This window comes from Leptopilina heterotoma, unplaced genomic scaffold, assembly GCF_015476425.1.
Source record: "Leptopilina heterotoma isolate Lh14 unplaced genomic scaffold, ASM1547642v1 Lhet_59, whole genome shotgun sequence".
Lineage (NCBI taxonomy): Eukaryota > Metazoa > Arthropoda > Insecta > Hymenoptera > Figitidae > Leptopilina > Leptopilina heterotoma.
The window spans coordinates 1,738,110-1,751,129 of record NW_025111133.1 but is presented as its reverse complement, the minus strand read 5'-3'; the positions used below and the strand labels follow the sequence as shown (position 1 = coordinate 1,751,129).

Here is a 13,020-nt window from a genome sequence, read left to right as displayed (position 1 = left end):
AATTTTTTATTCAAAACTTTTGTTTTTCTTTTTTCTTTTCTTATAATTACGCGGACGTTTTACGTCCACAATTATAGAAAAGAAAAAAGAAAAACAAGATAATATAATAATAAATAAAAAAAAAATAATTTTAATTGTTAATTTTTTCGTCTGTTTTTTGTTTCAGTTTAAAAGCGGTTCGAATTCGGAGCTTTTTAATTTCGTTGAAAAGGCGGTATGTCTTAAAAATTTATTAATTTGTTTTTTTTTAATTTTTTTATACTTTATTTTATAAATCATAAATTTTAATAAAAGAAGAAATTTAAAATTTTTGTATTTAGGAAAATTTTGAAAATTTTATTGTTATAGAAGAGAAACAATTTTGTATGAAAAAAAGTAGCGAATTCGCACACAATTAAAAATAATAGTTATTATAGAATGAAAGTTTTGAAACTTTCCTTTGAAAGAATTAATTATAAACAAATGCTGAGAGATAAACGAATAATCGGAAAGATAAAAGTTAAAAATATTAACATATTTACATTAAATGCAGTGTCATTTCCTTTAATTGTGAAAATGTCGCGGCGAAATCCTTCCGGACACATTTATCTTGAATCTGATTAAATTTATAGCGATTTCCCACATTCATTGATCAATTTCTGTAATCTTCTTTAAATGCCGCTAATATTAATTGGCATTTTCTTGTTTTCAATTTCATGTTTCTTAAAAAAGTGATACTGTTTTTAAAAATTTACGCCACTAGTCTTTTCTTTTCTTAATTGTAAAAAATAATTGTATGTATAATACGATACGATTCTTATATTGTTATTTAAATCATAAAAACGTGACTTTACAAGTATTTTTAAAATCAAGAAAATGAAAAAAAAACAAGAACAAAGAAAAAATAATACAAATTAAATACAACAACTAATAGGAAATTTAATGTTTATTAATTTTATGACATATTACAGTAGAACCTCGGTTATCCGAGCCTCGATTATCCGAGATTCCGGATTATCCGAGGCACAAAACATGCTCGGATAATGCGGAATAACTCGGATAAAACGAATCGAGCGACTAAATTTGGAAAATAAATTTTACAAAACCACTATTTGTGATCATTGCATTTAAAATTTCGTCCATTTTTGTCATTTAATATTATTCTAACACTTTAAACACATAAAAAATAATTTAAAATTTTGAAATTTTCATTGGTTCCGTGTTATCCGAGTTTTCGATTATCCGAGGTACCTCTTCCCCACATTACCTCGGATAATCGAGGTTCTACTGTATTATGATTTTTATATAATAATTGTACGACAATCTTTCGTTTTTGCAGAAAATATTTTATTTATTCCCTTTTCCTTCTAAAGTAATTATTTATTTTTCTTATTAACGTCAGTCATCTCTGTTAATATGCGTGAAATAAAGTGTGTAATTTTTAAGAAAAAAATAATTTATGTTTCTTTTCTGGAAAGTATGAAAAATATTTTTACACTAAAAAAATGAAAAAAAAAATTTTACTTAAACTAAATATAATTTTGGTATTTTTTAATTTTAAAATATAAACTAATAATAAAAAGAAAATAAATCTTGATGAATAAAATTTGCAAAAAAAAACTGGATTATAATAATAAATAAAAGCTAATAATTACAGAGATTGCAGAGAATGAAAGAAGCAAAAAATTAAAAATTCCTTTTTTTTATTAGACGACAAAAAAAAAAATTAAAAATCACTTAATGTTTCTGGTGACTAAAATGTTTCTCACTTTCCTGAATTAAAACAGTTCTGAACTTGAAAAAAAAGAAAACTATTTTGAACTGGAGTTCCCCTTTTTATGTATCATGTTTTACTGAAAACGTTTTTAACATTTTAAATGACGCGCCTTCTTATGAATTACAAAAGGATGTAAATATAACTTTACGACATTTATTAACATATTTGGTGTACGTAAAAAAAACAAAAAAAAATAATCACATTTTTTTTGTAATACACAATTGTCGAAAAATATGGAACATTACTAAACAATTAATAGTTTAATATTTTAGTGTATTTTAATAATAAATATATAATATTTATTTATTTTATTTGTTTAATTTTTTTAAATATTTAATAAAATTTTATTTAAACCAAATAAAATTTATTTTAAACAAATTAAAAAATCCAGTTGGCTCTGAGTCAAATATATATCGCTTTTTTATGGGTGTAATATTTTAATATTTCAATTTTTAATATTTTTCTTATTTTTCTTATTTTAAAAATTTGTTTTAATTTTTATTTATTTTTTTTTATTTTTTTTTTATTGTATATTTACATAATAAACGGTCTTACAAAAATTTTAAATACCCTTTCGTATTAAATGTCCAAAATAATTATATTTTTATCTTTTTTGTCGCTCCTTTTTTTCTTTTTTTTATAATACGTACAAATTTCCATTCTTTTTTTAATGATTGTCATTCAATCGCTTTTTTAAATTTTCAATTATTCTTTTCCTGCTTTATAAAAAGTATTTCTATACTTTTTCGTCCTTAAAATTCCTTATAAAATTTGTATTATTTTTGGAAAATCAGGGTCGACAGAATCTAATGTCCTGCCAATTTTGCATTAATTTATACAAATTTATTAACAAAAAAAATCCTACTTCTCAATTTATTTTTTTTTTTTATTTTTTTTTTATTTTTCTTTTCAAAATTTTACTGTACGAATAAGCAATATTTTTTGTCCTTATTAACAATCTAAAATAATTATTATAAAAACTACAAAATACGTGAAAAAAGTACATAAATAATAAAAATAATAAAAAACATAAAAAAATAATTTAATAAAATGTTATAACAATTTCAGACCAAATTTATCGTAATGAGCACATATTTTACACATATTACAAAATTTATTTTTATATTTTTATGAAATATTTTTATCACATAATTACGTTTATGCTTGATGACAATAATAATAGGGAAGGTCATAATTTGTCCATATGACACATCCGGAATTTAACCATTCATGAACCAGTAAAAAAAAATAACCTTCATTTTTCTATGCATGTGGGTAACAATTTGTGTTTAGCAATAAAAAAAAATTACAACAATTTGTGTCAGAAAATATTAAATCCCGTATTATTAATATTTTTTTATAACAAATTTATCCATTTTTGATAACAAATTTTGGTTTAAACATTACCTTTATCATTTTTAAATTAATCGTACATTTTTTTCTGATATGAATATAGAAATATATTTAAATAAATACGCAGTTTTATAAAAAAAAATACAATGAAAAAAATTATTTTGTAAAAAAAAATTACAATAAAAAAATTAACTTTGTAAAAAAAATTACAATAAAAAATACAATCTTTTTTGCGCAATAAAAATTTTTTTTTTTATTATAATATACGTGATTGATAAAATAGAGCAATTCTATAATAAATTCGCCGCGGATGTAATTAAAGGAATGGTTATTTTGTTGTGAAATATTTCGACATTGCTTTGAGGAGAGAAAAAAAAATTGTATCAACTTACCTGGTAATAATTATTATCTATTTTCAATTTTTTTTCTTACTCCCCAATAATTAATTGTCTCCGACGGGACGATAATTTAAATCCGCTTCTAAATTTAGAATTATTGAGAAGTTCAAGTGTGAAAAAAATTATTTAAATATAAAGTTATTAAAAAATTAAAAAAAAATATTCTTTTCAATCAAAATAGATAATAGTGAATAATTTTCGTATAATATTAAAAAGGAATATAAAAAAATAATTATATTCTTTTTCTATTTTTACACAAATACCTTCAGTAACATTGATCAAAGTAATTTGCCAAGTTTACTTTTATCCAGTTTTAACTGGTTGCGATTTTACTTTCACCAGATAAAATCCCCTTAACCCTTTGCAAAAAAAAATTGCTATTCGAGGTTTATTATAATGACGAATTTAGACAGTTTCTATATATATAAAAAATAATTATTCAAATAATTGAAATAATAGAAAAGAAAAAAATTAATCTTAGTGCATTTAAGTTTATAATTAATAAACAAAAAATTATTTTAATCATTTTGTTTATTAATAATTTAATTTCCCAGATTTCGATAAGGGAATGAATGTGGTTAAATTCTTTTAGTTCAAACTAATTAAATTAGTTAGTAATTAAAGTAATTATAAATATTAGTCATAAATAATATTATTTTCAATTTAATTAAAAAATACGATTATTTAAATTACGAAAAATATTTTAAATGTAAAGAAAATCTTGAAACCATAAATAACTTTTTAAAACTTCAAAATAAATATTAATATTTATTAAAATTGTGTATTAATATTAATATTGGAATTTTTCGATTTTTCTTAGTATTAATTAGCATTAGAATTAATTATCATTGCAGATTTATTTCCCCATGTAAATATTTTTGGATTTATTCTTTTTTTTTAATTCCATAGAACATTAATCATTATCATATTATTAATAGATTTGAATTCAATTTACAATCATTTCTATATTTATTTTTATTTATTTAATTTAGTAAATAATTAATTAAATACATAAAAATAATTAAGAGTAGTTAATAAAAATAAATAAATAAAATATAAATAAAAGAAAAGAAAAGTGGCTTTTTTCTACTAATTTCTATTAAAAATAATTATTAAATAATAATATATTGAATAAACAGAAAAAATTGTTGACTTGTCTATTGTTATTAGTTTTAACAATCATATGAATACCTTTGAGAAAATATTTTTCTGTTTTTTTTAACCGCGTGAAATTGATTTATCATCGCAAAATACTAAATAATTCACCGATGTGTTTATAGTAAATGAAAAAAAATTGCGATTTGTCACACGAAGACGAAATAATCTTTAGTTTTTCTGAAGTACATTTCGCGGACAGTTGAAAATCTTTTTTGCAGGAAAAACGCATTTTTGCCTTATCTCAAAAACAATGACAAATAAATTATTTATATTTGCATTGTTATCGATAGCGTTTTTGATGGAAGTGAAAACGAATTTAGTGGGATTAGAGTACGCACAATTAATTTCATATGTTCATAATATTTATGACACATCGTCTGTGCTTATTATTCATAATGACAAAACCGACAGTGAGTAAGAATTTTTAATTTTTTTAATTTTAGTTTAAAAAAGTAAATATTAATGTAGAAAATTAACTTATTAACTTATTATTTAATCTTCTTCTTCTACATTAATTATCGTTGTATTCTGATTGTATTTTTCAATTTGAAAATTTATTCGAAAATTTTTCTTTTCTTTCTGAGATTGTTTTCTTTTTTTTTCGTAAAAAAACTTATAAAATTTTTTTTTCATTAGATATTGCAGCTCTTGGATCGATTTTTGACATAGTGCAACAACTGTCAATTGAGGGAATTCCATCGCTAACGGCAAAAATAACACAATTATTGGCGGTAAAAAATTATTATGGACAAAGTGGAAGACGTGAATTATTCGTAATTTTCATAAGACAATATGAAACAATGAAGGAATTCGAGAGAATAATGAATGAGAGTTTTACAATTATTGGTCCCGTTTGGTTAATTATTTTTCGTCCTCTGAATAATAAACAACTATTAATTGACTATTGCCAAAGTCCTCGAGGAAATCCATTTAATGTCGCATTTAATACAGAAATGTTAATAAAATGTTACGACGATCCAATTATTAAAGAATGGTACTCAATATACAAAAATGAAACGGTAATGTTCAATTTAGCCTTTTGGCAGCCAAACGAAGCATTTCAACTTTTCACCGAAAAATCACTTTATCAGAGGAGAAATAATATTGGAGGGATAACATTGCGAGTGATTACAATAGAGGTAATTTTAATTTATTTATTTTCTTTTTAATATAATTATTTAGTTGTGTCGAATAAAATTTTCTTTTGTTCAAATAAAATTTATTTGGTTTAAATAAAACTTTTTTTGGTTCAAATAAAATTTATTTGGTTTAAATAAAATTTTCTTTGGTTCAAATAAAAATTTTATTTGTGTCGAATAAAATTTTCTTTTGTATAGTAGTTAAATAAACTTTTGGGCCAGTAGGTCGAAGTTTTAATAAATATTTTTATTACAGTTAAAAGTAATTAATTAAAATAGTTAAAATTAATTAATTAATGTAAAATAAAATATTTTCGCCAATCGCAGGGATCGCCAATGGTTGAAAATCAATTTGGAAAATTGGGAGGATTTTTTGGCAAGATAATGGAAGAATTATCGCAGTCGATGAATTTTAAAATAGAAATAATTAGAAATGAGACATTATATGGAAATTGGGACGAAAGAAAAAAAGAATGGAGTGGAGTTATTAAGCATCTTTATGAGAAAAATGTCGATTTCGCAGTTTCTGATATGGTAATGTCAACACGAAGATTAAAAGCTGTCGACTTTACTATTCCGCTAATTACATCACGAGCGATTCTTTGTTTTAAGGAACCGAACATAACGAGTATACAACAATTGGAATATTTTAAGGTAAAAAAAAAGAATTTGTTAAATTTTATATTTTTAATTTTTATCTCTACCTATATAGATTAAATTTTATTTCTATTTTAATTGACTAAAATTTAATTTTTAATTGAAATTAAAATTAAAATTAAACTAAATTGCAGATAAAATTTTATTTCTATTTTAATCGACTAAAAATTAATTTTTAATTAAAATTAAAATTAAATTAAAATGCGGATAACATTTTATTTCTATTTTAATTGACTAAAATTTAGTTTTTAATTTAAATTAAAATTAATATTAAATTAAAATGCAGATAAAATTTTATTTCTACTTTAATTCACTAAAATTTGATTTTTAATTTAAATCAAAATTCAAATTCAAATAAAATTCAAATTAAATTGAAATCAAATTACAATGTTTGAAATTTTAAACAGACATTTCATAATCATGTTTGGAGTATTATAATGCTAACGACAATTGTAACAACATTAATTTTAACGACAGTCAAAGCAAAAATGAGAAGAATTAAAAGTTTACGAATTTTATTCTGTGAAAATTATCTAAATGTTTGGCGAATTTTCTGTCAACAAGGATTACTAGGTATTCAGCACAAAAAAAAAAATTCCACACATAAAGTTGAAAAAAAAAAAAAATTAAATTGAAAAGAAAAAATTTGTAATTTCAGAAGTTCCGAAAATTATGCCCTTGCGATTGACTTATTTTTCAATTTTCATCACGGCATTAATTATTTCGTCAGTCTATTCTGCGACATTAATTAGTTACTTAACAGTGCCTTCAACTGTTCTTCCATTTACAACCCTGGAAGGTTTTGTAAAAGATGGTAGCTACAAATTAGTGGTTTTAAAAGAAAGTGTTCATTATGCTATGTTTCAAGTAAGTCAATTATTTTTATTTGTTTTTAAATTCTGAGCAAAATTTGAATTAGTAAAAATTTTTAATAATTCACTAATTAATTCATTAATTCAAATTGCTGGCTTTTTGATTTTTAATTAGTAAATTTTTCTAATAAATTACTAAAAATTACTGTTTATTAGCAAAATTTATTAATTAATCAGGAAATAAAAGAAAAAATAAACAAATTGTAAATTAATAAATTAATAATTATAAGTAATTAATTATAAATATTAATTTCGAATAAATTTAATTTCCATGCATTCGACATAATTATCAAAAATACAAAAATAAAAAAAATAACACGCACAAAAAAAACCAGGAAACGAAAGATCAATTGCTAAAAAATATGGGAAAATTAATTAAATCTGAGCATGAATTGCCTGAGACTGAAACGGAAGCTTTAGCGCAAGTAATAATTAAAAGAAAATATAAGAGAGAAAATTTATAATAAAAAACAAAAATTCAAAAATTTGAAAAAAAGAGTAAAAAAATGTAAATATTTATTTTAATGAAAGTAAGTAATTAAAAGTTGAAAATGTACATTTAATGCCAGGTTTGTAGCAGCAAAACTGCGCTCTACTCCACTGAAGAAACAATAATTTTACAAAAACTTCCACCAAATTGCAAACTAATCACGATTCAAACTGGTGACATTAATTGTTTAGCAATGCCGATAAGCAAAAAGAGTCAATACACAGGGATTATGAATTTTCAGTAAGTTTTCATCATTATTTGTCCCGTCTATAAATTAAATTTAAAAAAAACAAAATTATTTAATTAAATTATTAATTATGTAAAAAAATAATAATACTAATAAAACTTTTGACAAAAATTTAATAATTATTTGCTATTATAAATAATTATTATTATTGTAATACCTATCACGGAAAAAGACTCCTATAATAATGATTATATTATTATTAAAAATATTTCAGCCTTGGCAGATTTTTGGATAATGGAATGTTACAACACTTCAAATACAAGAAGAAGCAAATCAATAGCATAAATTTACAACAAAAATATAATGTTGTTACGTTCTCGAGTATTGAGACAATTTTAAAAATTGTCTTCATTGGAATTGTTTCAAGTGCTTTTATCTTTATTATCGAATTAACACATTTTCATGTAACGAAAAATAAATTATGTTGATTTTCCATGTACATAATTATCTTCTTCAATGTCTTATTGCAGTAAATTTTCTGTTAAATTATTTTTTTTATTTTCAGTTAAATTTTTATTTTAGAAGACAAATTCAGCAATTTTATACAAATTATTCCTGAATTATTGAAGTTAAAAAAAGAAAAACAATTTGAAAATAATTTTTTAAAAAATCACAATAATTATTACACACTACGGAAACATTTTTTTAAAAATATTTTCTCGTCTACATATTGTGTACTTTATTTGACTGTTTTATAACAGAATAAAAAAAAAAGAAATTTATTATTTTATCTGGCACTATTGGTCTTATTGAGTTGTGCATTTAATTCGTCCAACATTTTTTGATTTTTCGGATGCTCTCTTTTTACTGCACCAGGTGGGACAAAAAATTTATTGTAAGTGATTCGTCTCTTATTTAAATCAACTGAACGATAATATTGCGCTATTCTGTGCTCTGGTGAAAATGATATTGGAGCAGTCATTCGTACTAAAAAAAAAGAAATTGTAAAATGCTAATTATTTTTTTGAAATAATTATATAAATATTTTTAATTTTATTAAATTTTTCATAATTCATTTTTTCTTCGAATAAATAAGAATTTTTAGCATTTAGAAAAATAATTGAATTCCTAAGAAAATTTTATTACTTATGAAAAGAATTGAATTCTCACGAAGATTTTTCTACAAAATGTATTAAATAATTTAATTCTGTTTGTAAATTTTATGAAAATAAAAATAAAAATAAAAAAATATTAAAATAATAATAATTATAATTATAATAATTATTATTAAAATATTAGAGTTTATTAGTTTATTTTTATATAAAATAGTAAATATTGCAAATCATTAAATGTATGTGTGGTATTTTATTAAAGTTTTTTTAAAATAATTGAATTCTTGCGAAAGAGTTTATTAGCATTTTTTTAAATAATTGAATTTCCAAGAAGAAATTTATTACTTTGAAAAATAATTGAATTCTTGTGATGAACATTGTTATTTATAAAAATAATTGAATTTTGCAAAGAATTTTATTAAAATCTAAAAGAATAATTGAATTATTTTTAAAAAATTTAATTAAAATTGTATTTAAAATAATTAATTTCTTTAGAACAATTTTATTAAAATATTTAAAAAAAATAAATTCCTGTGAAAAATTCTAATATTTTTGTAAATAATTGAATTCTTCCAAAGAATTTTAAAAAAACATTGTTTTAAATAATTGATTTTTTGCAAAGGAATTGAAATTCAATTTTTAAGAATAATTAATTTTTTGAACAATTCCTGTAAAATTGTATTAAAAATAATTGAAATCTTGCGATGAATTTTATTATTTATGAAAATAATTGAATAGTTGCTAAGAATTTAAAAAAAATATTTTTTAAAATAATTAATTTTTTCGAGGAATTGAAATTCAATTTTTAAGAATAATCACATTTTTTAAGCAACTCCTATAAAATTGTATAAAAAATAATTGAAATCCTGCGTTGAATTTGATTATTTATAAAAATAATAATTGAATTCTTACAAAGAATTTTATTAAATTTTTTGAAAATGATTCAATTTCTTCGAAGAATTTAATTAAAATTTTATTCAATATAATTTTATTCTTATAAACAAATTTTATAAATTTTTTTAAAAATAATTAAATTCTTTAGAATGAGAATTTTATTAAAATTTTGAAAAGTAATTGAATTGAATTGTTACGAAGAATTTTATAAAATTTTTGGAAAATTTTGAAAGTAATTTAATCTTACAAAAAATTTTTTTAATTTTTTAAAATAATCGTGTTTGTTAATAATTTTCAATAAAAAATTTTATTGTTTAATTTCCTTGAAATTTTTTGTAAACAAATAAATTTTTCTCAGACTTTTATTACAATTTTTTAAAATAATTGAATTCTTTCGAGAAATTTTATTTAAAATCTATTAAAAATAATTGAATTGCTATGACAAATTTTATTATTTATAAAAAAATTGAATTCTTACGGAGAATTTTATTAAAATTTTCGAAAATGATTAAAATTTTTAAAGAATTTTATTAAAACTTTTTTTAATATTGTTAATTTTTTTTGAGAAATTGTATTAAAATTATATTGAAGATAATTGAATTCCAGTGAAGAATTTTAATAAAATTTTTAAAAATGTAATAAATAATATTATTTAATTAATTTTGAAGTTGATATTTTTTAAATAAAAAATTTTTGTAAATTTGCACAATAAAAATAAATTGAATACAGTGTAATTAATTTAATTGATTTAATTAATTTAATAAATTTAATTAATTTAATTAAATTATAAATTTACTTTTTATAATTGTTTTTGTTATTATTTGTTATATTTATTACTTACTGTACACTTGATAGAAAATAAAGAGCCAAAGTCCTGCAGAAATCCAAACTAAAGTCCATCCAAAAACCGATTTCCATTCTGGATCCGGTGCATCCATTTCTGCAAATGTATTGCAAAAACTCGCTCGATATAAACATTTTTTTTCCTCAGTACTCAATGTTTTCCAATTTCCTCTTTCTTTTTCTCTCAGAGCCTATAAAAAATTTTTTTTTTTTAAATTCATTTTTCTTTATAGGAAATAAATAAGAATCCATCTCTACGTGGAAGTATAAGAAAAAGCCCTTCAACAGGGGAAATTTGAGAATAATATTAATAATAATAATATTACCGTCAATTCTGGTCCAAATTCTCGAAATCTTATAGATGGAAATGGACGATGGAACAAATCAATATAAGATGGAGTGCCATTAAGTCCAAATGCAATTACTTCTCGATTTCCAATTTTTGCTCGATAATGATCCTCGTAACTTAGTTTTTCTTCCTCATGCCCAGAACTATCGCGAACACTCACTGTTTGTAAAGGAATTCGTTTGAATTTCGTTAATTGTTTCGTTACACTTCTTGACAGAAACATTTCTTTCACATTTCTTTCTTCTGTCAAATTTACAAATCAAGATAACCTTAATTTGTTTTAGAAAGAAAAAATTTTTATTAACAAAATACAAAAAGAAACAATTGACGACTATTTAAATTTTCCCGCTTATGACGGCCATTATTGTTATTGATTCAAAATACATGTTTCTGATTGGCTGGTTCCATTCTATTCCTATCTGTTCCCTATTATAACATATAAGGTAGTTCAAGTTGGGTGGGGGAAATCCAATATGGCTGACATCAGCTGTTACGCGCCGAGTTACCGTTTAATACGCAACTCTAACAAAAGTGATTGATTGGCCGGATTCAACTTGGTTAAATCCTTTAAAAAGGAAGCGGGATAATTTAAATAAAACAATATTAAATTCCGTATAACGGAAGGGAAACCCGTTCGAAAGAAGATAATTTATTTGTCTCCTTTCGAAGGTAAAACCCTTTAAGTTTATTGAAGTACTTTGGTCAATCAAGCTGGCTAAGGAACTTGACGACAAGAACCTTTCTAGTCAAGCGCAAGATTAGAACTCTGCAAGTTTGTTGTCAGATGAGACGGAGATGCTCTCCGTCTTGTGTACATTTTAGTCCGAGTGCGCATGCTCGCTATGACGCGCACTCTTGTTGGATATGTATTCAACATCGAGACACTAACACTTTTAAGGCACGACACTGTGAATTCTATACACACATAAAGGAGTATCTCTTATACATACTATTCACTCATCATACTTTTCTATATTTCTAATAAATTGTTCGATTATGATTAATGAATCTAAATTACAATTACACCACATTAAAATGTGTGAAGTGTCTTACATTACAATTTATATTATACATAAACAATATAACTTGAAGATAATATAATATATACATAATTTCTAATATGTAAACATACTCATGTGCATATATACATCTGCACATCATACATGCATATATATATATATATATATATATATATATATATATATATATATATATATATATATTAATTATTATAGAAATTATAAATGAAATCAATTCATATTTATTTATCAGAAAAAATGCCAAATGTGGAATTTCCAAAACGTGCCTTTTTCATGAGAAAAAGGATATAACGAATTTTGCAGACAGATGTAATTTTATTGCTCTACCTAAAAAAAGGGTCATCTTAAGAAATTGGTTCGCATATTTTTATGACGCCTTCTTTACCTACGGTTTACAACTCTATTGAGTTTCTAGAAAACGTTGTTTTTTTAGTTGACAGGAAATTCCATTTCCTTATTACTGGAAATGTGTTTTTGAGTCTTAGACTAAATTTTATGATTTTATTAGAAGAACATATTGCTTGGAAATCCCTACGGCTATTTCTTAATTCTTCTTTTCATTCATATTTTTAACATAAGAATGTTTTTGAATACATTCTTATTTTAAAGTATGTTTGTAAAAATACGATGCTAAGTTCAATTCAATCTCAAGGCTTTAATCAAAATATAATTAATATTATATTTTGCCGCGACATTTTAATCACATCTCGATTAATCGAGAAATACTCGAGCGAGATAATAGTCGCTCGTCACACAGCTGATTTACCGGAGG

General features: G+C 22.2%; 2 protein-coding genes across 10 annotated transcripts in view; one reads left to right on the top strand and one right to left on the bottom strand.

Annotated features, from left to right (window-relative positions):
* The window catches only part of LOC122508982 (glutamate receptor ionotropic, kainate 2-like), an 82,584-nt gene extending 74,075 nt beyond the window's left edge, over nucleotides 1-8,509 (top strand). For 2 of the 9 annotated variants that reach the window (XM_043622691.1, XM_043622689.1), the window contains exons 2-9: nucleotides 167-214; nucleotides 5,302-5,804; nucleotides 6,132-6,458; nucleotides 6,869-7,034; nucleotides 7,120-7,328; nucleotides 7,669-7,758; nucleotides 7,903-8,063; nucleotides 8,285-8,509. In XM_043622691.1, the coding sequence (XP_043478626.1) occupies nucleotides 5,466-5,804; nucleotides 6,132-6,458; nucleotides 6,869-7,034; nucleotides 7,120-7,328; nucleotides 7,669-7,758; nucleotides 7,903-8,063; nucleotides 8,285-8,498 (1,506 nt within the window). In that variant the 5' untranslated portion in view covers nucleotides 167-214; nucleotides 5,302-5,465 and the 3' untranslated portion in view covers nucleotides 8,499-8,509. Of the gene's footprint in view, nucleotides 1-166; nucleotides 215-727; nucleotides 774-4,853; nucleotides 5,080-5,301; nucleotides 5,805-6,131; nucleotides 6,459-6,868; nucleotides 7,035-7,119; nucleotides 7,329-7,668; nucleotides 7,759-7,902; nucleotides 8,064-8,284 lie in introns of those variants that run through there. The other 7 variants (XM_043622686.1, XM_043622685.1, XM_043622682.1 and 4 more) reach the window with 7 other exon arrangements.
* Nucleotides 8,510-8,753: 244 nt separating this feature from the next.
* On the bottom strand, nucleotides 8,754-12,331 carry LOC122508987. The gene is made up of 4 exons (XM_043622695.1): nucleotides 11,906-12,331; nucleotides 11,186-11,477; nucleotides 10,858-11,050; nucleotides 8,754-8,997 (listed from the first exon to the last, which is right to left on the bottom strand). The coding sequence occupies exons 2-4, from the start codon at nucleotides 11,429-11,431 to the stop codon at nucleotides 8,798-8,800; spliced, it is 639 nt and encodes a 212-aa protein (XP_043478630.1). The 5' UTR covers nucleotides 11,432-11,477; nucleotides 11,906-12,331; the 3' UTR covers nucleotides 8,754-8,797.
* Nucleotides 12,332-13,020: the final 689 nt, after the last annotated feature.